This window comes from Hemitrygon akajei, chromosome 3 (genome assembly GCF_048418815.1).
Source record: "Hemitrygon akajei chromosome 3, sHemAka1.3, whole genome shotgun sequence".
Lineage (NCBI taxonomy): Eukaryota > Metazoa > Chordata > Chondrichthyes > Myliobatiformes > Dasyatidae > Hemitrygon > Hemitrygon akajei.
This window is the reverse complement of record NC_133126.1, coordinates 52,408,634-52,432,745: the sequence shown is the minus strand read 5'-3', so window position 1 is coordinate 52,432,745 and position 24,112 is coordinate 52,408,634. Positions and strand designations below refer to the sequence as shown.

Here is a 24,112-nt window from a genome sequence, read left to right as displayed (position 1 = left end):
CAGGAAAGTTACGTCACTCCACCATCACAAGATCATTACATCATGCCCAGCATAGCCTCAATTACATCATGGTCATGTGACAGGCACAAGATACCCATGAGTACGTAACACTAATATTCTGTGAAAGTATGATGGTGCATCACCTTTCTCGAACTTTTGCATTCCTTCAGATTAAATCCCCCTATAATTGAGTAGTAAGTTTCAAGATTCAATCCAAAGACACAGTGTTCTATTTCCTGAATGGTGTGCCTTATGCCTTCATGGCTTTGAGAGATGTTATTGTAGTAGCCCAGGCAAATAATTTCCATGCATTTCGTAGCTAGCAGCGGTACATGCAGTGCTAATAAAATGTAAATATTGTTTGGGCATTTCTCATACTTAACATTTTAAAAATTAGGTTGTCAGAAGATGAAGTTCTCACACGATACCCTATCTCTGATCTGTTCATGTAACTTATGTGGCTGATCCATTTGAGTTTTTGATCAATGGCACGAGACAATAATTTCAATGAATGCAGAAGATATAATGTTGTGCAGCACCATAATCATGATAACCACTTGGAGGTTACACTAGGTTATATTTTGTTTTCAGCAAGTAAGGATGGTTCCTTTCACCAAACATTACACCTGAAATTGACACTCTTGCATTCATTGGTGAATATTTCCACTTCTGATCTTATGAACAGAAATAAGTCATTGATAAAGCAGATGAAGTTGGTTAGGTTCACCAATTCAGGGCAAATGAATTTTTAGCCAATTGAATTATTGAAATAAAATGCATTGGTGTTTACATATATTCTGGGCACTTTTATTAAATATATAAGTAAATACAAAGCTCAGGTAATTTACATACAAGATTCCTTAAGTTTTAGTCAATTTTCTTCCATGCAGCATTTTGCTATTATGAACATATTTTAAGGGGTTAAAATAATGGTAGGTAATAATTCCACATAACCTTACATACAAAAATGAGAGGGTAGGATAGAACTCTTCAAAGTGAAGAATTCTCAATCATTAAGAAGAATCCATGAATTATTCTAAATGCACTTTTAAAGTGGTAAAAAGAATAAGGCATGTAAGCAAGAAATGAGAAGGCAATATGGATTAAATGGTAAAACTACCAGATGCTTGATAGGCTGGAATGGTCTGTTTCCGTACTTCTACAATTTAATTAATTCTGGAATTGATCTGGTGGTTCTAGTATCAATAAAGTAGTACTAGATGTAGTAGTATGATAAAAGTTTATCAGTTAGTTAGAAGTGCCCGTGTTTTCATATATCCAAATACTAGCAGTCACTTTAGTAAGAGTATCCCGAGTTTACATCATAAACGCCTTATGGAGAGTAATATCTCCATAGATGCTGACTTTGGTCACTTCTTTCAAACTCTTATATCGATGTCTGTATTCAAGAAAATGTTGTTTATTCACAGCCATCTTGTATTGTTCTGGTTCACCAAGAATCAGTATCTGCAGGATTTAAAAACAAATTTATTTCATGTAAGTGTATTGTATTTGTTAAACATCCCAGTTTTTAAATTCAATTCTATTTACTGTAATATAGAACAAATTTGCATTTAGACAGTATTTTTGACTACAAAGCTAACTATTTTGAAGTGCTATCACTCTTTATTAAAAAAATAGTTTTCCTTAATTAAGGTTTAAATGCTATTTAATAAATTATATACTATTAGACTGGTATAATTTGATAATAGAAATGGATCAACTATCTGTGAAAATACTAAATACATCATTATCAGCTACAAATGACATTTCTGTTGGAACATTGAACTATCTTAAACCCCCCCCCCCCCCCTTTGTTTAGTTGAGACACTTGCTTAATTGGGGCAGGAGACTGTTGCTGAACAGTTTCCAATTAACAACAGTTGTACACACTTATGTGGTCATTAGGCACTACACCATGCGTATAACAGAGTTTTTAAATAGCATCAGGTGTGTGTGTGAGTGTGTGTAGCCAAAAAAGTAGTCATTTTTGTCACTGTTAGTTGACGAGAAATAAACAATATGACAATTAGGAACAGTTTTGCTCACTGTGGTTTCAAGCATTGAGGCTTGGAGATGCCAGAAACAACTGGGAATGAAAATGAAATGATTTCACTACTTCAACTAGTTAGGTACTACGAAGAATTTGAAGGTATCAATAATCATCTTGAATGTTTAAATGTAAAATAAGATTTGGAGGATGCAATCGCTGAAAGCATTGTATGAAAGTAGTCCATTATCTGCACTGTGTCTGCGCTGAGTGTGTTCATTTACAATGAAAAGAACAAGGCAGCAAACTCTGGATGAATTCTTCTGTTGATAACCATTAGGATCTAGTACACAATTTTATAGTACTGCAGTAGAGGTCTGTTCTAATTTGTTTGGTATTTCGTTTAAATATATGATTTGTCACCCATTTAAATGGTAGTTTTGTCTTCTTTGTATCTTTTTAACTATTTTCATGAAACTTTGGCAAATTGGAGCTGCTGCTTAATTGGGCCAAAATGTGTCCCAATTGAACAGAATCTACTATCCTCAGCTCTTTTTCTCCAGCACAATTCTCTTGATACTCCCCTTTGAAATACTCTTATGACTTTGGAAAGCTTTTGAGCTTCACCAGTTTCCAAGTCCCAATAAGTATACTCTGTAAACTGTTGAAGCCAATAAATGGTCTAAAGTTACAAATGACAACTTCAGTAATATCATTACCCTTCATTACTTTAGTGGTCAGGCTGCTTTTTCAGTTTCAATTCCTCTTTGACCAGCTACACATATATATTCTTTTGTAATTAGCGGGAAAACCCAAGATGATATCCTTTCCAACAGCCAAAACTTTCTGCATGAAAATTAATTCTAAACTATGAATGTAATAGTTTAATATAACTGAGTGGTTTGCTAGTCTTTCGATCAATTAAGCATCAACAAACAGTATGAGAAGATACAGACACGTGAATAGGCAAGGCAAAGGAGGGTACAGACCTTGTACTGGCAAATGATAGATGGCAATAAAGGTCACCATATAGTGGGCTGAAAAACCTGTTCCAATGCAACATTGACTCTAAGAATCAGAAACTGTTACATTACAGAAGGAGGCTATTAAATCCATACCAGCTTTTTATGGAGCAGACCAGTCAGTTCCATTCCATTATTCTTTCTCTACAAATTACATTCCCTTGTGACCATCCATTTCCATCTTCAAAACTGATCATTTCCACAACCCCAGGAACAATAAGTTCCAGATAATAACCACATACTGCACAAAGGAAAACTCATCCCTCACATCCTCCCAAGTCTCTTCCTAATCATTTTAACCCTGAGATCACTCGTGTATGAACCAACCATGAATGGGAGTCTTCCTTCTGAGATTACTGCACTACCGGTGCTGATGCAGGGTTTTGACCTGAAAAGTCAATCATTCCTTTCCTCCCACAGATGCTGCTCAACACACAGAGTTCTTCCAGTAAATTGTTACTGCACTAACTCATTATGGTTGTTAAACAGAAATCTAGTTCAACTCCTTGAGAACTCTTCATTAATTAAAAATTGGGATCAATCACGTATATGTCCACAAGCACACTATCTTTGCTTCATGAGGGGGCAAAAAAATAGCACACGGTTGACTCCAAGATTTTGTAAGATCAATTCTGAAAAATGGTCTTCCAGAATTCGAAGCATTTTTAAAAAAAATAAGACCCCCTGTAAATAGGAACACTAATTAAGAGTTCGAATATTTTCCTTCTCATGCCATTGAGCACTACGGCGTAGAAACAGGCCCATCTAGACTGTGCAGAACTATTATGGTGCCCAGTTGCATCCACCTGCACCTGGACCATAGCCCTCCAATCTGCATTCCTATTCAAGTTTCTTGTAAATGCTGAAATCAAACCCACATCCACCATTTCCACTGGCTGCTCATTCCACACTCTTAGCACCCTCTGAATGAAGAAGATCCCGTTAAACATTTCACTTTTCACCCTTAACCCATCACTTCCAGTCCTAGTCTCACCTAACCTCAGTGAAGAAAGCCTGCTTGCATTTACCCTATCTATTCTCCTCATAATTTTGTATGCCTCTATCAAATCTTCCCTCATACCCCTACAATCCATACAAATAAAGTCGTAACCTATTCAACCTTTCCGTCTTATTCAGGCCCTTAAGTCCCAGCAACATCCTTGTAAATCTCTGCAATCTTATTAATATCTTTCCCATGGGTAGGTGACCAGAACTGTACACAATACTCTAAATTAGGCCTCACCAATGTCTTATACTGTGCAACACCAACATAACATCCCAACTCATGTATTCAATACTTAATTTATGAAGACCCGTATACCAAGTGCTCTCTTTAAGACCCCATCTTCCTGTGACACCAATTCAAGGTATTGAAGATCTGTATTGCCAGATCATTCTACTCTACCACATCCCTCAGCACTACACCTCTTATTATGTAAGTCCTACCCTGGTTTGTCCTTCCAAGTGCAAAACCTCACACTTGTCTGCATTAAGTACTATTTGCCATTTTTCAGCCCATTTTTCCAGATGGTCCAGATCCCACTGCAAGCTCTACTAACCTTCCCCACTGTCCACTATACCCCCAATCTTGGTGTCGATCAAATTTGCTGATCTGGATTGCTGATATAAATAACAAACAAGGGAACCAGCATTGATCCCTGCAGCACACCACTAGTCAAAGGCCTCCAATCAGAGGCAACTATCTACTCCCACTCTCTGGCTTCTCTCACAAAGCCAATGTCTAATCCAATTTACTATCTCATCCTGAATGCCCAGCAACTTAACCTAACTTCCCATATAGAACCTTGTCAAAGGCTTTCTAAAGCATGTAGACAACATCTACTGCCTTTCTTTCATCAACTTTCCTGGTACCTTCCTTGAAAAACTGTATAGAATTAGTATAACATGATCTATCACGCACAAGGCCATGCTGATTGTCCTTAATTAGTCCCTGTCTATTCCAGTCCCTTAGAATACCTTCTAATAACTTACCCACTACTGACTTCAGGCTCACAGGCCTATCATTTCTTAGCTTATTCCAAGAGCCTTTCTTAAACCACAGTCTTTGCAGATTGAAAGTAACATCTCCTCTTTGCTGAGGATCAACACTGGTGCACCTCAAGGATGCTTGCTTAGCCCACTACTTTATTCAGTCTACACTCACAACTGTGTGGCTAGACACAGCTCAAATGCTCAAACAGCTATAAATTTGCCAATCTTGCATTCAGTGTTAATAAGACCAAGGAATTGATTTTGGATTTCAGAAAGAGGAAGTCACAGGGACACACATTAGTCCTATTCAAAGGATCAGAAGTGGAAAGGGTGAACAGTTTTAAGTTCCTGGGTGTCAACATCTCTGAGGATCTAGCCTGGATGCAACATTAGAAAGAAGACACAATAGCAGCTACATTTCATTAGGAGTTTAAGAATTGGTATGTCACCAAAGACACTCACGGATTTTTACAGATGTACCATGGAGAGTACTCTAACTGGTTGCATCACCATCTAGTATGGGGGTGGGCACTGCACAGGATCAAAATATGCTGTAGGAAGTTGTAAACTCAGCTCCATCATGGGCAACAGCCTCCCCAGCATTGAGGAAACCTTCAAAAGGAGATGTCTCAAAAAGACAGCATCTATCATCAAGAACCCCCAACACCCAGGACATGTTCAATGGCGCCTGAAGATGCCCAATGCTTCATGAACAGCTTCTTCCCCTCCGCCATCAGATATCAGAACGGACAATGAACACTACCTTTTCCCTCTCTTTTTGCACTACATACATATGCTAGTGATCCTAAACCTGATTCTGATTCTGAACAACCCATTACCTGTCCTCCAGTTATCCAGCAGCTCACCCACAGCTAAGAATGTTTTAAATACCCCTGCCCATACAATTTCTGCACCAGCCTCCCCACAAGGTCCGAGGAGACACCTTGTCTGACCTTGGGAATTTGCTTCAAGACAGTAAGGATAATTGTGGGGCATTTGGAAGAAACAAAAAAAAAAGTGAGGTACGTTGTGGTTCCCTACATCTTTTAATAGATCAGTGAGACCACTTCTTCAAGATGATGGTAAACGTTCTCAAGAGATTGTAATTTCAAATTATAAACGTTGCTGATACAAATTTTCAGATTAAATTCAAAGGCAGTGCTTAAGCAGCACCTGAAAATCAGTAAATTGGACAAGGCTTTATTAAACAAATAATTTTCAAACACTTAATACAGTGAAGGTGGAGCAAAGGGAGAAGAACTACTTATTCTAAAATACTTTCCTTTTAATAGAAATTAGATAAATTACTAGATAGCAGATAGATAAACAGATGTTGAAAACTCCAGAGAAATTTCTGAATGCTGTACAACTCCTTTCCAGAAGCAAACACCATGCCCTTGATGCACCATCAATAACTCTCGGAGATGTGAGGCGAGATATAGGCTTTTATTGGCTGGAAGAAAGAACAAGCAGCAATTGACCACCACACTACATCCTGGAGACTGAGGCCGGGGTGGTGTCCCCAATCGCCTTTATACCGGGGTCCATGGGAGGAGCCACAGGAGCAGTCAGCAGGGGGGGCGTGTCCAGACAGGTATATGTAGTTCACCACAGCCCTCCATTTTGCCCCCAAAAGCCCCCATTCTCAGTAACAATTTACCCTTAAATTGAATTGCTATGGAGTGCAGATCTTCCAAAAGATAGGAAAAAATCCAGTAAAACTGAATATGCAACCAAGCAAGTGAAGTTAATCCCACAAAGAAGTAATAAATATATTGCTTGAGATAAAAACATCAAGATTTTGACAAATCAGAGCATTTTCATTATATTTAAATTAATGGGCAATCCATATGAATTGCATTGCCCCAAAATTGTATAGGGACAAAATGGGTAGAGGATCGTGATGTACTATTATCTGATGCTATTCAGTGTTAGGCAGGTATCATGCCACACTCTTATGACCAACCACAACAACTTGTGATCTGCACAGTGCTTTTATCAGAGAAGTAAATACAGTACACAGAAGTAGAATCAAATTTCACACTGAGCCATAAAAGGGTACATTTACAGTCATAGCTCGGCCTCCTTGAATATTAGATGTAGAAGAGAGCTGTTTAGGAAGAGGATTCTGGCTTAGTCTCTTTGAAACTTCAAGCAGAATAGTGCACCAATTTAAAATTAAGGATGAAATAGGCAAAACTGGAGCATTACAAATAATTTGGAAGGCTGCCAAAGCACAGGAAATTGAAAATATGTAAGGATTTAAAACAAAGAATGTCAACTTCATAATCAAAGAGTTTTGTAAACTGGAATTAGTATAGATCCACAAAAACAAGAGCTTTGGGTAACAAGTTGGGGCAGAGTTAGCAAGAGAATATAAGCAGTATATTCTCAGGAGTCAGAATGTGCAGCCAGCTAAGAAAACAAGCAATAAACAAGATACATTCTGCAGATGCTGGAAATCCAAAGCATCGCACAAAACATGTTTGAGGAACTCAGCAGGTCAGGCAGCACCTATGGAAAAGAATAAATAGGCAATATTTCAGACCAAGACCTTTCTACAGGATAGGGAAGGAAGGGGAAAGATGCCAGAATAGAGAGGAGGGGGGTGAGGGAGGGAGGAGAAAAACTAGGTGATTGGTGAAGCCAGGTGGATAGAAAAGGTGAGGGTCTGGAGAGGAAGGAACCTGATGGGAGAAGATAGTAGACCATAGGAGAAGGGGAAGGAAGAGGGAATCCAGAGGTTGTGACAGGCAGGTGAGTAGTAGTAAGAGGCTAGAGTAGGGTAAAATAGAAATAGAATGGTTTCTCTGCTTGCCTCTTAATACCCACTGGTGACACTGTTTATCCAATAAAATGAACTAAAAACATTTGTGATATCCTTTATATAATCTGCAGACAACAGGCTGCTAGTCCATGCAGGACCTGCCTACTGAGGTTAGTGTTCATGCTGCTTTCAGTGGCTACTTTTTCAGTTGAATGCAGACATCTTAAACTATTATCTCTAATGATTAAAGTGTCACTCCATCTTCCCAAAACTTTTTCCTCCTCCTCCTCCTTGTACTAAAGTGAGTGGCCTCTGTTCATTTGCTTTAGACTTGCTGTATTGAAAAGGGATTCCCTTTAAAATTGTACATTTAGAGCAAGGGTCTCCAACACATGGACCAATACCATTAAGCAAGGGTCCATGGACCCCAGGTTGGGAACCCTCGACCTAGAGGCAAAAACAAGCTATTGAAGGAAGTCAGCAGGTCAGATAGCATCTGAGGAGGCAAAGCAATAGCCATCATCTTAGATCAAAATATCAACTATCCCTTTGCCTCCACAGATGCTGCCTGGCCTGCTGAATTCTTCAAGCAGCTTTTTCTTATTGATCCTTGTCCCCGTGTCTGCAGTTTCTTGTGACAGTGTTAACAAAAGCCCTAAGGTCAACAAAAGAAAAACAGTTCATCACTTGCTTCACCAGCCCCTGCACAGCTTCTAAAACAAAAAAAACTCCACAACAAAAATGTGTAGAACATAACTCAGCAACTAATCTAAACTTAGCTTAAGATCCCGCTATCTAATAACAGTGTGACTGGCTTTTCATTGTGTTCAGCATATGTTCAGTTCTGAGATTAAGAGGATTTTGGGTACAACATGCTGCTTCAAAATGTTTGTGCTTATATCCAATTAGCATTTTCTGCTCATGCCACAATTTACCTGCTCTGTATATTTTTGGCAGATGTTAAATACAAGCATGCTCTCCGATTAACATCTAAATGGCTTTGGGAGAGAAGTGTGCGCACAGGTAATGCTCATTAAAGTTGCATGAGGACTTCACAAGCCCCCCATATCAATTAGAAAAATATTTCAATAGCATTTTGTGTGTATTTTATAGTAGATAGGATGGAAAGAATATTGACATTTCAACCTACTTAATGTGCCCAGGTCTTTTCTCCAGAAGTCAAGTGGTTGGATCTTTAGACTCAGGGTATTGATGGCTAATTGACACTTGTGTAGTGAATCACTAACGATAACTTATGTACGATGCACATAATTCAGACATAGATGTTGTAGCTCACAGGCATAGAAGAACAAAATGTACTATGCTCACAGGCATAGAAGAACAAAATGCCATTTCTAAATGCTGAATCATTAGACATATTTAGAGACCATGAAAAGGACTTCTTAATAGCAAGAGGTTTCAGAAGTCGATGAGGATGAATAGAGGGTGTAAAGGTCTCAGTATGCATCATCTTCTGGAAAGGCTACAGCACTGGGACTGCCAAGACTGTAACATTAACCTGAATTGCGGGGTAGGATGCCCACAAAAGAATACAACAGCCCACAGTGAAAATGTGATGGGATATATAATGAATGCGAGGGAAACAGGACTGAGACAGTAACTTCTGATTATTTTAATGACTGGAAAAGACTACCAAATTCCTATCAAAAATAAGCAAGGTTAGGGCATTTCCAGAAGGATAGCCAACTTTTTCTTCCATCAGGAATGAACTTGTGATTCAATTACATTTATTATCAAAGAATGTATAAATTATACAGCCTTGAGATTTGCTTGCTCACAGGTAGCCACAAAACAAGAAACCCAAAAGAACTCAATTAAAAAAACCATAATAAAAGTAAAACACCAACACATGATGCACAAGAGACAGAAAAAAAATACATGCAAATAATTGAATTTGTCAGGATGCTGGATCCAATCACAGACCCAGTACTGTGCACACAGTGATATTAATTGAGTAACAAATCCTGAGGTGCAAACAAAGTCGGCATCAAAGTTCAGGCAGAGATCAAAACATCCAGAGAAATCCAAAAACCGGAATTGGGAAACAGGCAGAGTTGATATTCGGACGGACAGAGTTCAGATACGAATGCTGGAAAGGCTCAGGAAAACTCACTGGCACAATCTGGCAACCAACAGCTGACACAGGACTGAAATACACTGAGCAGTAAGCAGAGAGGCAGATGACAGGTGGAGCACAATGTGGCAGCAAAACAGGTAATAATGAGAAACAGATGAGAGACGGAGTACTCAGTAATACAGGGGCCGGAGTAGAGCAAGAGCGGGGACAGGAGCACATGGCAATTCAAAACCACAGACTGACAGCTAGGGGGAAAACACAAAAAAAGACAGAGTTCAACTGGAGGTACTGACAGAAGTGAACAACAGCTTTCCGAACCAAAAATGAGTTCTCAGACCTGAACCCCGGACCGTGCCCACAGCCTCACTTATCAGTTCATCATATTAGCAGGGAGCCGGGGCAGTCTTCATGGCCTCAGCGCCAGGGAGATGACCATCGTGGAGAATGAGCGAAATTAGCTCTCGTCCTGACACCCTGCCTTTTCAGTCTATCTAGGCCAGTGTTTAAACTGACCCAATGACGGAACAGCGAAAGGTTCCAGAGAGGTGTGAACATCGTGGAGAGCGAGCAAAATCAGCTCTCATCTCCGATCTGGGCTGGCATTTAAATTGGCTAAACAGCTCATTGTACCTCACACTGGGACACAGGCATTGCTGCTGTGAAGGGCCTCGGGTCTAGACCACGCTGCCCTGTGACTTGCTCTGGGCCCAGATTTCGTCGACAAGCCTGAAGCCACCGTCAAGCTCTTCAAATGAGCTCAGCACCCAGAATGATCCAACTTCGCACCTTCGCACCTGGGCCAGCTGCACGAGTATCGGAATTGAGTCTCCTCTGCCCGGGCACTAACTTCTCCTTACGGTGCCCAGAGCAATCCAAGTTTGCTGCTGGGCCAGCTGTATGAGCATCAGAACTGTATCTGCATCCATACTTCCCCCCAGCTCACCTCACCATCCCTTAGCCTTTGCAATGATAATTTAACACAATTTACATAGAAAACCTACAGCACAATACAGGCCCTTTGGCCCGCAAAGCTGTGCCAAACACGTACTTACCTTAGAACTACCTTGGGTCACCCATAGCCCTCTATTTTTCTAAGCTCCATGTACCTATCCAAGAGTCTCTTAAAAGACCCTATCGTATCCACCTCCACCACCACCGCCGGCACCCCATTCTACACACTCAGCACTCTATGCATAAAAAAAACTTGCACCTGACATCTCCTCTGTACCTACTTCCAAGCACCAAAATTTACATCAAAAAATGTATTTTTACTGATGTTTGTATTCAGATTTAGTCAGATAATGGCTGGGGGCATGCAAGAACTTAAAACCAGTTGGGACTATAAACTTTAAAGTTAGTCAAGCTAGAAAAAGACATGAGGATATCTAGCATATTGGTAAATTTAAGCCAAGGAGAGATGAGAAAACATCTCTCCTTGGAGATTCAAATCATTACCATAAATTCTGGTGTATAAGCCGAGAATTTGGCCCTAAATTTTGGTCCTAAAATTAGGGGGTTGGCTTATACAGAGGGTGTCAACTTTGGAAAAAAGAATACACGGAAGACAGGTCGCATTAATTAGCTATTTTTGAATCAAATTCATTCTACTGTCGATGCATAAATTCTTTGAATGGTTTGTGGCTGGAGCAGACATCAAACCACCGGGGATGACTGCAATGTCCGTAATTTCAGCTTTCAATGCTGCTTTTGTCTCACCTGACAAGAGCACTTCGAACATGTCCCAGACAAGTAGCGACTTTTCCTTCCTGAAACCTTCGGGACGTTGATGCCACACCTCTTTAACCCACTTCAAGCAACCCGCTTCGTCCATCCAGCAGCGTTCTTGAACGTAAACAACACCACCCCATGGGAATTTTCTGAGCAATCTTTGTTTTTTGTCTCAACACAAGATCACGTCTATTCATAAATTGGGAGCACCAACTTCGCGTAGCTTTAAAATTTTTGCTGACCTCACGCTGTTTTTCGACCCATTTCAACGCTTGAACTCGAATCATTTCTCTGGTAACAATGTATCCAGACGATCGCTGGTGACTCACGCACTCTAAAACTTCTTCTTCCAGTTCTGGCCACTGGCATTTTTTCCCGTGGTTTGCACATTTCGTCTTTGGCATTTCCCTCAGCGTGTCCTCTGCCTTTCTCCACTCTCTCGTTTCTCGTTTATACTAAACTTCTTAGCAGCTGCAGAATTATTTGTTCCTTTAGCAAAATCAACAACCTTCAGCTTGAAGCCTCTATCCCCCACTGAGATGGTCTCGAAGCTCTTCGCTTCTTTTTGGATTCCAGACCTAACCAATTCCCCTCTACCACCACTCTCCTCTGTCTAGCGGAATTAGTTCTTACTCTCAATAATTTCTCCTTTGGCTCCTCCCACTTCCTCCAAACCAAGGGTGTAGCCATGGGCATCCGTATGGGTCCCAGTTATGCCTGCCTTTTTGTTGGCTTTGTGGAACAGTCCATGTTCCAAGTCTATACAGGTATCCATCCCCCTCTCTTCCTTCGCTACATCGACAACTGCATTGGCGCTGCCTCCTGCACGCATGCTGAGCTCATTGACTTCATTAACTTTGCCTCCAACTTTCACCCTGCCCTCAAATTTACCTGGTCCATTTCTGACACCTCCCTCCCCTTTCTTTATCTTTCTGTCTCCATCTCTGGAGATGGCCTATCTACTGATATCTACTATAAGCCTACAAACTCTCACAGCTACCTGGACTATTCCTCTTCCCACCGTCTCTTGCAAAAATGCTATCCCCTTCTCACAATTCCTCCGTCTCTGCCGCATCTGCTCTCAGGATGAGGCTTTTCATTCCAGGATGAAGGAGATGTCTTCCTTTTTTAAACAAAGGGGCTTCCCTTCGTCCACCATCAACTCTGCTCTCAAACGCATCTCTCCCATTTCCCACACATCTGCCCTCACCCCATCCACCCGCCACCCCACTCGGGATAGGGTTCCCCTTGTCCTCACCTACCACCCCACCAGCCTCCAGGTCCAACGTATAATTCTCCGTAACTTCCGCCACCTCCAACGGGATCCCACTACCAAGTACATCTTTCCCTCCCCCTCTCTTTCTGCTTTTCACAGGGATCGCTCCCTACACGACTCCATTGTCCACTCGTTCCCCCCCCATCCCTTCCCACCGATCTCCCTCCTGGCACTTATCCTTGTGAACGGAACAAGTGCTACACCTGCCCTTACACTTACTCCCTCACCACCATTCAGGGCCCCAGACAGTCCTTCCAGGTGAGGTGACACTTCACCTGTGAGTCGGCTGGTGTGGTATACTGTGTCCGGTGCTCCCGGTGTGGCCTTTTATATATTGGTGAGACCCGACGCAGACTGGGAGACCATTTCGCTGAACACCTACGCTGGGTCCGCCAGAAAAAGCATGATCTCCCAGTGGTCACACATTTTAATTCCACGACCCATTCCCATTCTGCTATGTCTATCCATGGCCTCCTCTACTGTCAAAATGAATCCAAACTCAGGTTGGAGGAACAACACCTTATATACCGGCTGGGTAGCCTCCAACCTGATGGCATGAACATTGACTTCTCTAACTTCCGTTAATGCCCCTCCTCCCCTTCTTACCCCATCCCTGACATATTTAGTTGTTTGCCTGTTCTCCATCTCCCTCTGGTGCTTACCCCCCCCCCCTTTCTTTCTCCCGAGGCCTCCCGTCCCATGATCCTTTCCCTTCTCCAGCTCTGTATCACTTTCGCCAATCACCTTTCCAGCTCTTAGCTTCATCCCACCCCCTCTGGTCTTCTCCTATCATTTCGCATTTCCCCCTCCCCCAACTACTTTCAAATCTCGTACTATCTTTCCTTTCGGTTAGTCCTGATGAAGGGTCTCGGCCCAAAACGTCGACAGTACTTCTCCTATAGATGCTGCCTGGCCTGCTGTGTTCCACCAGCATTTTGTGTGTGTTGTTGTATATATATATTAAATTGTTAAATTAAAAATAGTGCAAAAACAGAAATAATAAAAAAGTGAGGTAGTGTTCATGGGTTCAATGTCCATTTAGGAATCGGATGGCAGAGGGGAAGAAGCTGTTCCTGAATCACTGAGTGTGTCTTCAGATTTCTGTATCTCCTTCTTGATGGTAACAATGAGAAGAGGGCATGTCCTGGGTGGTGGGGGTCCTTATTAATGGACACTGCCTTTCTGAGGCAGCGCTCCTTGAAGATGTCTTGGATAATACAAAGGCTGGTACCCAAGATGGAGCTCATTTTACAACTTTCTGTAGCTTAATTCAATCCTGTGCAGTAGCCCCCACCCCCCCAATATCAAACAGTGATGCAGCCTGTCAGAATGCTCTCCACAGTACATCTATAGAAGTTTACGAGTGTTTTAGGTGACAAACCAAATCCCTTCAAATTCCTAATGAAGTATAGCCACTGTCTTGCCTTCATTATAGCTGCATCAATATGTTGCGACCAGGTTAGATCCTCAGAGATCTTGACACCCAGGAACTTGAAATTGCTCACTCTCTCCACTTCTGATCCCTCTATGAGGATTGGCTTGTGTTCCCTCATCTTACCCTCCCTGAAGTCCTGAGATTGAGTGACAGGTTGTGCTGCAACGCCACTCAACTAGCTGGTATATCTCGCTTCTTTATGCCCTCTAGCCTCCATTTGAAATTCTACCAACAATGGTTGTATTGTCAGCAAATTGACGGATGGCATGTCGCTAAGTATAACCATGACTGTGTCAGTCATGGTTGTCGAGGGAGTAGAGCAGTGGGCTAAGCACACACCCCTGAGGTGCGCCAGTGTTAATCGTCAGTGAGGAGGAAATACTGTCACCAATTCGCGCAGATTGTGGTCTTCTGGTTAGGAAGTTGAAGATCCAATTTCAGAGGGAGGTATAGAGGCCCAGGTTCTATAGCTTATCGATCAGAAATGTAGGGATGCATAAGGCAGGTTTATCAATGAAGGAAAATATAATTTGTGTCTGTTGAAGGCACATTATCTGCATGTGTAAATGAGGGAAGGACAAAGTCGGCACATCATGGAGGGCTGAAGGGCCTGTACTGTGCTGTCGAGTTCTATGGTTAACCAATCATGGAAAGAAACCAGGACCCATCACAGAGCAAAAGAATGTCAGGGTTTTTATAGATATTAGCCACACAATCATATTCAAATAACAGGGCAACATCTAAAGATTATGAAATGGGAAACAGTATTAGAGGACCTTGAGGAAGCTGTATACCCAGACCCAATATGAATACTCTCCACATGTCCCCAAGCACAAATTTTCTTCTTAGCTGCATCAAACCCTGGCAAAATATAAGTTTATCAAGCAGATGTATGATGCCTCTAAAATACAACTATGTTGTATTAAAGGCAAACGACCAGTCAAAATGGATCACAAAGGCACTAAAATCTGTTATATTAAATACTTCATAATATTTACAGCCAGCTCCATTGGTTTCAGATACCAGTGTGTGGTGGTAAATGGAACTACAGGACAACGCATCAGCCTTTTTGCTTATTCTTAGGCCCTAGAACAAGGCCTCTGTCCTGCATTGCTCCATTTTCTAGGTGCCCATGCTGCATTACTAAGTCAGTAGAAACCATCCTTCGTGGTCACTTCAGGAATCCTGCCAGCAACCTGCTGTAATTATGCATCAGCTTTCTACCCAGGAAACTGCTGATCCAGGTTGCTCAGGAAGACATGGATGGGGATTTCCCATATCCAAAGCATCAAATCATTTTAACCATTTTTAATTAGTTAAAATCAAATAATATTATTTTTTTTCTATTAGCATGCCACAATATTAGTTTTTTTTGGGGGGGGGCAACTAATTATCAATAAAAGAGGAAGATATATAGTGTAGTCTACTTACTTCAAAACGTTCTCCTTTCCTGAATGGAAAGTGTGGTACAGCTCTTTCCTCATTACCCCAAACATTATTGAACTTGCTATTTCGAACAATAACCTGATGATGGCCATCTTCCCTGAAGCGAACGTTAAAATGGAAAACAATATCCTGGCCGGCACAGACATTAATGGCAAACCTATGAAAATAAAAGGTAAGCAAAAAATTGTTCTGCTTTCTATTTTATGTGCACCAGTAAGCAAGTCATTCAACTTAAGAGGTATGTTTGCATATCTTCAAACGAGGTAGAAGGCTATTTGGCCCACTAAATCCACTCAGCCAATCCTATTCATTTAATTCTACTTATTTCCCTGTAATGGTTATAGTATAACCTATCCTCTCTCAGATAAATTGGCCTACCAATTCTCCTACCACTCACAATTATGAGGCAATTTACAATGGTTACTTAATTTATCTTGTTGACTGTGTGAGGGAGAGATTGCAAGAAAATCCAGTTGGTCACAGGAAGAACATGTAAACTCCACACAAAAAAAAGCACCAGAACTCTGTCACAGACTGCGGTGGAGGCCAAGTCCATGTGTATACTTAAGGCGGAAGTTGATAGTTTCCTGATCAAAGGTTATGACGAGAAGGCAGGTGTACGGGGTTAAGTAGGATCTGGGATCTGCCATGATGGAATGTTGGAGCAGAATCAGAATCGGGTTTATTATCACCGGCATAGAACATGAAATTTGTTAACTTAGCAGCAGTACTTCAATGCAATACATAATATACAAGAAGGTAATAATAACAATAAATACATCAATTACAGAATACGTATATTGAATAGATTTTTTAAAATGTGCGAAAAACAGAAACACTGTATATTTTTAAAAAAGTGAGGTGGTATCCAAGAGTTCAATGTCCATTTAGGAATTGGATGGCAGAGGGGAAGAAGCTGTTCCTGAATCGTTGAGTGTGTGTCCTCAGGCTTCTGTACCTCCTATGTGATGGTAACCGTGAGAAAAGGGCATGTCCTGGGTGCTGGGAGTCCTTAATAATGGACAGTCCCGTGCAGTAGCCCCTCCATACCAGACAGTGATGCAGCCTGTCAGAATGCTCTCCATGGTACATCTATAGAAGTTTTCGAGTGTATTTGTTGACATGCCAAATCTCTTCAAACTCCTAATGAAGTATAGCCGCTGTCTTGCCTTCTTTGTGACTGCATCAATATGTTGGGAGTGAGGCTCAATGGGCTGAATGTCCTAATTCTGCTCCTTTGTCTTATGGTCTTGCAATCTAACTCAGATAACACAGTTTACTGGAGCTGTGTAACAGTCACCCTCACTAGTATAAATTAGGAGCAGGCAACTCTGCCATGGACAGTCCCAAACTCAATTGTGAAAGGAGGGTGCTTGGGCATGGGGCTAGCAACCCCATCCCAAAAAACCCAGAGCTACAGAAACACCCAGCTGAAGCTCCAAAGACCTTATCTCTAGGACAGGAAGAATCTTCTTCTAGGAGATGTATGAAGTTGTGTGGTGAAAGGGGAAGCTAACAGCATATGCCCCAGTAGAGGTGATGGGCTTAAGGAGAAGAAAAAGAATGAGCAACTCCCTCAGTCCCTCAAGCCTGGTCCACTATTCATCTGATTGTGATCATCACTCTGCATCTCAGACCCTGTGCAAGGTGCAGCATGGTAGACTGGCCCAGAGGTTGGAATGCACGGGATGCAGGGCAGGTTAGCAAAACTGGCTTGGTGGTAAGAGCCAGAAGGTGGTTGGAGATCTGTTTTTCAGATTGGAGGTCTGTGACCATTCATATGCCACAGGGATTGGTGCTGGGTCCTTTGCTGTCTGCCTTGTGTGTTAATGATTTGAATGAGAGTGTAGGTAGCAGGATTGCCAAGTTTGCAGATGACAACTAAATTGGTGATACAGTGGACAGTGAAGAAGGTTGTCCAAGGTTACAATGCAATATATGTCATCCAGGATTAATGTGGACAAGGTGATGCATTTGAAAATTTAAACCAGGTCAGGGCATTTGCAGGAAATAGCAGAGCACTGAGGTAAGTTGTTGAGCAGAGAGACCATGGTGTACAAGTACATATTTCTCTGAAAACAAAGACCATGCTTGCTATCATCGGCTGAGGAGGAACAGGAAAATGAAGATGTTGTCTCCACAGATGTTATTTGACTTGCTGTGCTCCTCCCAGTGGATCGAAGTGGTCATAAACTCTAGTAACCATGCCTGTGGCAGTTGTTTCAAGAATGGAACGGTTGAATGGAAGTAGCTATTCTTGAAATACTACGTTCCAGTTATCTGGATGAGCCAGAGCAGAATGAAGAGCCAAGGAAATCACATCTGCTCTTGACCTGTTGTGGGGATAGGCAAACTGACGTGGATCCAGATTATCTCGGAAATACAGGAACTAATTTCCATCACAGTCAATCTCTACATTTCAGTTAATGTAATCACTACTAGACAGAAGTCACTGGGATAGATCCCATGCTGTTCTTGGGTACCTGTACAACAGATGCCTTTTTGAAGAGATAGGAACTTCAGACCACAGGAGGGAGACATTGAATGTCTCCATAAATACTCTTTACACAAAGAGTACTTATTTTCTGGAAAGAACTGCCAGAGGAAATGGTAGAGGCAGGAACAATAATAATATTTAAGAAGCATCTGGACAGGTACTCAAACAAACAAGGAATATTATTACAAAATGGCAGCGATAACACTTTGCGTGCAGCTCCGAAGGGAATCATCAAATATTCCCGTTTGGGACTACCACAGCTGAAATTCACAGTAGGCAACACTGTGCACTATGTACTTCAGTAAGCAACATCATTTTAAGACTTTTAAAAAACTATTCATCCTTACAACAGGCAGACCCTGGACAGCAAAATCAGGTTACGAGTGCAGTTCCCCTTTAAGAAAAAGGAAGTGAGGAAAGCAGGTACAATTGTAATGCAGAACCCTTGGACCCCCACTCTCCATTATTCTGCTTGCAAATGTACAGTCTCTGGAAAATAAAACTGAAGACCTCAGAACAAGATTGGAACACCAGAGTGACATCAGGGACTGCTGTGTTAGAAACATGGCCCACACCCACCATTTTGAACACAGCGCTGCAGTCCAAGGACTTTGCCATCCACCACAACGACAGAAATGCTGAGCTTTTACAGGTAGAGGAGGCACAGCATGCTTCATGATTAACTCACTGTGTTGCACAAACTTGGCAGTTCTGTCTCATCCCTGCTTACCCGACCTGGAACACCTCGTGGTCAAGTGTGCCCATTCTATCTGCCAGGGGAGTTTTCTGCCATCATCCTGGTAGCGATGTACATTCCACCCCTGGCCAAGGAACTGGAGGAGCTGATCACCACGATCAGCAGTCACGAAACAGCGCACCCCGATGTTTTTCCTATCATTGCTAGCATTTCAACCAGAAAAAGTCTCTGACAAACAACCACCAACATATCACCTGCGGAACCAGAGGAGCCAACACACTTGACCACTGCTATACCACCATCAAGAATGCTTACTGTGCTATCTCACACTGTGGAAAATCTGATAACTTGGCTGTACTGCTACTCCTGGTGAACAGCCAGAGACCAAAGACTGCAGCACCAATGGTGAGGACCAAGAAGGCATGGTCAGGGGAGGCAGAGAAGTGCTGACAGGACTGCTCTGAGTCGGTGGACTGGACAACATTCAGGGATTCATCTTTGAATCTGAACGAGTGTGCCACAATTGTCTCTACTTCATCAACACCTGTGTGGACGAGTGTGTGCCTTTGAAAACATAGCAGACATACCCAAACTAAATCCCGTGGATGAACCAGGAGATACGTAGTCTGCTGAATACTAGGTCAGTGGCATTTAAGACTGGTGATCCACAACAATGTAACAAGTCCAGGAACACCTTGGGAGAACTATTTTAAGAATTCCAATTGAAGTTAGAGATGGAATCGGATGCATGTCAGCCTCTGACAGGGTTTGCAGGCTATTACTTTCTACGTGGCAAAACCTAACATCATCAATGGCTGTGATTCTTCATTCCCAGTTGAGCTCAACACCCTTCATGCAAGCTTTGAAAGGGAGAATAAAAATACACCTTCATGAATCCCCGCAGCATCTGTTGGCCCTGTGATCTCTGTCTCGGAGGCAGACATCAGAACATCTTTCAAGAGGGTGAACCGTCGCAAGGCGTCAGACCCTGATGGTGTAGCTGGTAGGGCAGTGAAGACCTGTGCAAACTAACTGGCCCGAGTATTCCAGGACATCTTCACCCTCTCACTGCTGCAGTCAGAGGTTCCTACCCGCTTCAAAAGGGTGACAATTCTAACAGGGCTCAAGAAGAACGGGGTGAGCTGCTCAACGACTATTGTCCAGTGGTGCATTATCTACTGTGATGAAGACATTTGAGAGATTGGTGATGACTAGAATCAATCCCTGCCTAAGCAAGGACCTGAACCCACTACAATTTGCCAGTCACCACAATAGGCCTACAGCAGATGCAATCTCACTGGCTCTCCACTTGGCCTTGGATCACCTGGACAGTAGTGATACCCATGTTAGGCTGCTGTTTATTGGTTACAGCTCAGCATTTAACACCATCATACCCTCAGTACTAATCAACAAGCTCCAAAGCCTGGACCTCTGTTTCTCCCTCTGCAAATAGATCCTTGACTTCCTCATCAGGAGAACACAGTCAGTGCGGATTGGAAATAACATCTCCTACTCACTGACAATCAACATTGGCAAGCTTCAAGGATGCGCTGCCCTGGATGACTGTGCAGAAAGGCACGGCTCAAACACTATCTATAAATTTGCCGATGACACAACTATTGTTGGCAGAATTTTAGATAGTTAAGAAGTGTACAGGAGTAAAACAGATCAGTTTGTTGAATAGTGTTGCAACAACAACCTTGCATACAAAGTCAGTAAGACCATGAAATTGATTGTGGACTTCAGAAAGGGGAAGTCGAGGGAACACAGGGCCCAACATTTTGATGGAATTACAGAGAAGGCACAACAGCAGTTATATTTCATTAAGAGTTTGAGGAGACTTGTTATGTCACCAGAGACTCTAGCAACTTTCACAGATGCACCACAGAGAGCATTTTAACTAGATGCATTACAGTCTGGTATGGAGGAGCCACTCCAAAGGATCGGAAAAAGCTGCAGAAAGTTACAAACTCATCCAGCTCCATCATGGCCACTAGCTTCTCCAGCATCAAGGACAACTTCAAAAGACAACGCCTCAAAAAGGCAGCATCCATCATGAAGGACACTTATCACTCATGGCATGCCTTCTTATTTCTGCCATCAAGGAGATACAGGCGACTGAAGACACACACCCAGTGTTTTTGGAACATTTTCTTTCCCACAACTTTCTGAATGGGCAATGAATCCAGTTATACCACCTCACTATTTTTTTCTTTTTTTTGCTCTCTTTTTGCCAAAATTAATTAAAATTTTAATATATATTTCTTATTACAATTTATAGTTTTTATTATGTACTGCATTGTACTGCTGCTGCAAAACAACATATTTCAATACATATGCCAATGACATTAAACCTGATTCTGAAATATTGCAGGCATGCGGAATCACAATAGATTGGCACAATTGTCAGCATAGAGACAGTCGACCGAATGGCCTGTTCTTGTGCTGTATAACTCTACTCCAGTTAACCTTTCAACTGTTGCTAATCAAGAGTCTGCCTTAAAGTCATTCAGAATTCTTTCACAGTCTTTTGAGGAAGAAAATTCATGACCCCCTAAGGGACAAAAAATCCTTCTTGTCTTAAATAAGTGATCCCTTTCAACCAGGGATGCTTCATTCTACATTTTCCTACAAGGAACTGACTCCTCGTATGAAAATCTATCATGCCAAGATCCCTCAGGGATCAAACTCCTCTCAGTCTTTTAAACTCCATGGAAGACAAGCTTGGCCAGTCTAATCTTTCTGAAGAAGGCAACCCACACGTTCCATGTATTGGCCCTGTAGTTGTGCTCCACACATTTCAAACACCATTGTTGACCTGACCCTTATTATTTAAGAAACAAAAGTTAGACAAAGTTGGAGTTCATGGTTACTGTTCTGCAGAGAGAGAACATCATGAACCTGTTCCACTTCTGGTCTTCCTACACCAAATGGCTCAGTTGAACACCTCCACTAATTCACTACTAGGAAGGAACACAGAGGCACAAGGCTCTAACCTACATTGACTGTCATGTTCCAAGAAGGAAATACTCACTCTTTCTAAGCTTGTAGCTTCCCTTTCTGCAAATCCACTATAGAAGTAGGCATAGATGGAACTTGTCTTCTTTGTTAATTATAGAGATTTTGACAAAGCACAATATGGAAGCTCATGGTGTTTCTCCCAGTCAAGGTGTCTCAAACTAGGGTCATGAACTCAAAATAAGTAGTCGATAGTCGATATTCCAAGATGCGGCGCGATGCAGCTTGCAGCGGCCACTCCGGAGCTGATTATCTGTTATTTGTGAAGCAGGGTGCCGTGCGCAATCATTGCCTTCTTCGTTGCTGGGTTCGGGTCTCCGCTGGGAAGAACAGGCCCCCAGTCCTTGGGGTCACATTGCCGATGGCGGGGGCGTCTTAATATGCTTGGCAGAGGATGGTGCTCGGAGAAGCTGTGCCAGAGGGGAAGGTCGGAGGCTCGACGGACTCGGAGTCCACTGCGGTCAGGTCGCTTTCAGTGTGTGCTGTGTCTGCGAGGCTGAGTTCGACAGAGCTTTCATTGTGTGCTGCGTCTGCGAGGCTGAGTCAGACGGCGCCTTGGAAGTCCATAGCAGGGGTATTCCCTTCTGCCGCCTGCGTGGGATGACGAGTCTATTGGGACCCTGAGGACTTGTGGAAACTGTGTGGTGTTTTCTTTGGAACTTATAGTCTTTTAACATCTTTGGACTATTTTTACTGTACCCATGGTCTGTTTTTTTTAATCAATTATGGTATTGTTTGCACTGTTATAACTATATGTTGTAACTATGTGGTTTTGTGCAGGTCTTGCAGCTTTAGTTTTTGGTCTTGTTTTGTCTGGTGGGATTGGAGCTGCTTTCCGGGGAACGCGCTAAGATGGTAGTGCGATATTAATATGCAGCAGCCTCTCCGGACTCTGGATTAGGGATTGCCAAACGTTATGTGGATTTTCTGGTGTAGTCTGTTTTGTGATATCATTCTGGAGGAACGTTCTCATTTTTTAACTGCATTGCATTTGTGGTTTCTAAATGACAATAAACTGAATCTGAATCTGATAGTCGAAGACTGAGAAGAAGGAGAAATCCTTTCACTCAGAAGGTGATGAATCTAGAAAATTCTCTGCCTTGGAGGACTGCTCAGTTGCTGATTTCATTCAAATCAGATGTAAATAGATTGAAAGATATTTAAAGGAGTCAAAGGATAGGGTTTAATGCAGGGAAATGGCACTGGGGTAGAAAATTACTCATGATGAACAGTAAGCCAATATTAAATGAACTGGATGGCCTATCTTGCTCCTATCTTTTATGTCTTTTATGTTATATTTGAGTTTCTGGTAGGTGAATTCTCCCTCGTTTCTCTGGGCCAAAACTCAGTATCACTCTTTCAGTCAACTCGCATTCAAATACCATCATTCCTTGCAGTAGGTGAGATGACATAGCAACAGGGAATCATAGAACAATGGGGGATGAATGAGCTGCAAATTCTCAGCAGTGAAGAGAACCAATCATAAAGTTACTAAAGAGGACTTTGAAAAGAATTTTAAAGAAGAAACACGGCTAAATGCAAGGGCCAGAAATAACAGCCAGCTTCCTCAAAATTACAACTCATTTTAAACACAAGGAAAGCTTTTCCCTTTGTGCAGATGTTAATGAAGTGTGTGGTTGCTTCACTGGATTTGTAGTGGACCTCAACACAGGAGCAAGAGTGGACCACTCAGCCCCTTGAGCACGTCCTACCATGCAGTATGATCATGGCCCCATATACTTAATTCATCTCTAGACAAGAAGTGAAGGGACCAGTCAATGCATTTTAGAAATACATCTTGCATTGGAGGTGGCAGAAGAAAGAGAAGCAGCAATACATTGGCTTCTAGACATTACCATCAAAATGAAGATAACAGCTTTCCATTACTTCCAGGGTGTGAAAGAGATTAACTGGACTAACCATTCGACCAAACAGCAAGGAAACACATAAAGGTTGAATTGTTCTCTGTTGGTGGCATATGGCAGAGTTAATCTCATCAAGTACATAACAGCAAAAGATATAGAAGCAGAATTCAACCATTTGGCCCATCAAGTCTGCTTTGCCATTTCATCATGGCTAATCTAATTTACCTCTCAGCCTCAATCTCCTGCCTTCTCCCCATATCCCTTCATGCCCTGACCAATCG

The 24,112-nt window shown here is 42.1% G+C and overlaps 1 protein-coding gene across 1 annotated transcript in view; it reads right to left on the bottom strand.

Moving 5' to 3' along the window:
* Window positions 1–785: 785 nt before the first annotated feature.
* The window catches only part of lgals3b (lectin, galactoside binding soluble 3b), a 33,647-nt gene continuing 10,320 nt past the window's right edge, over window positions 786–24,112 (bottom strand). The window contains exons 5-6 of the mRNA XM_073038983.1: window positions 15,740–15,911; window positions 786–1,467 (exon numbers count right to left, since the gene is read on the bottom strand). Of these exons, the coding sequence (XP_072895084.1) occupies window positions 1,318–1,467; window positions 15,740–15,911 (322 nt within the window). The 3' untranslated portion in view covers window positions 786–1,317. The remainder of the gene's footprint in view (window positions 1,468–15,739; window positions 15,912–24,112) is intronic.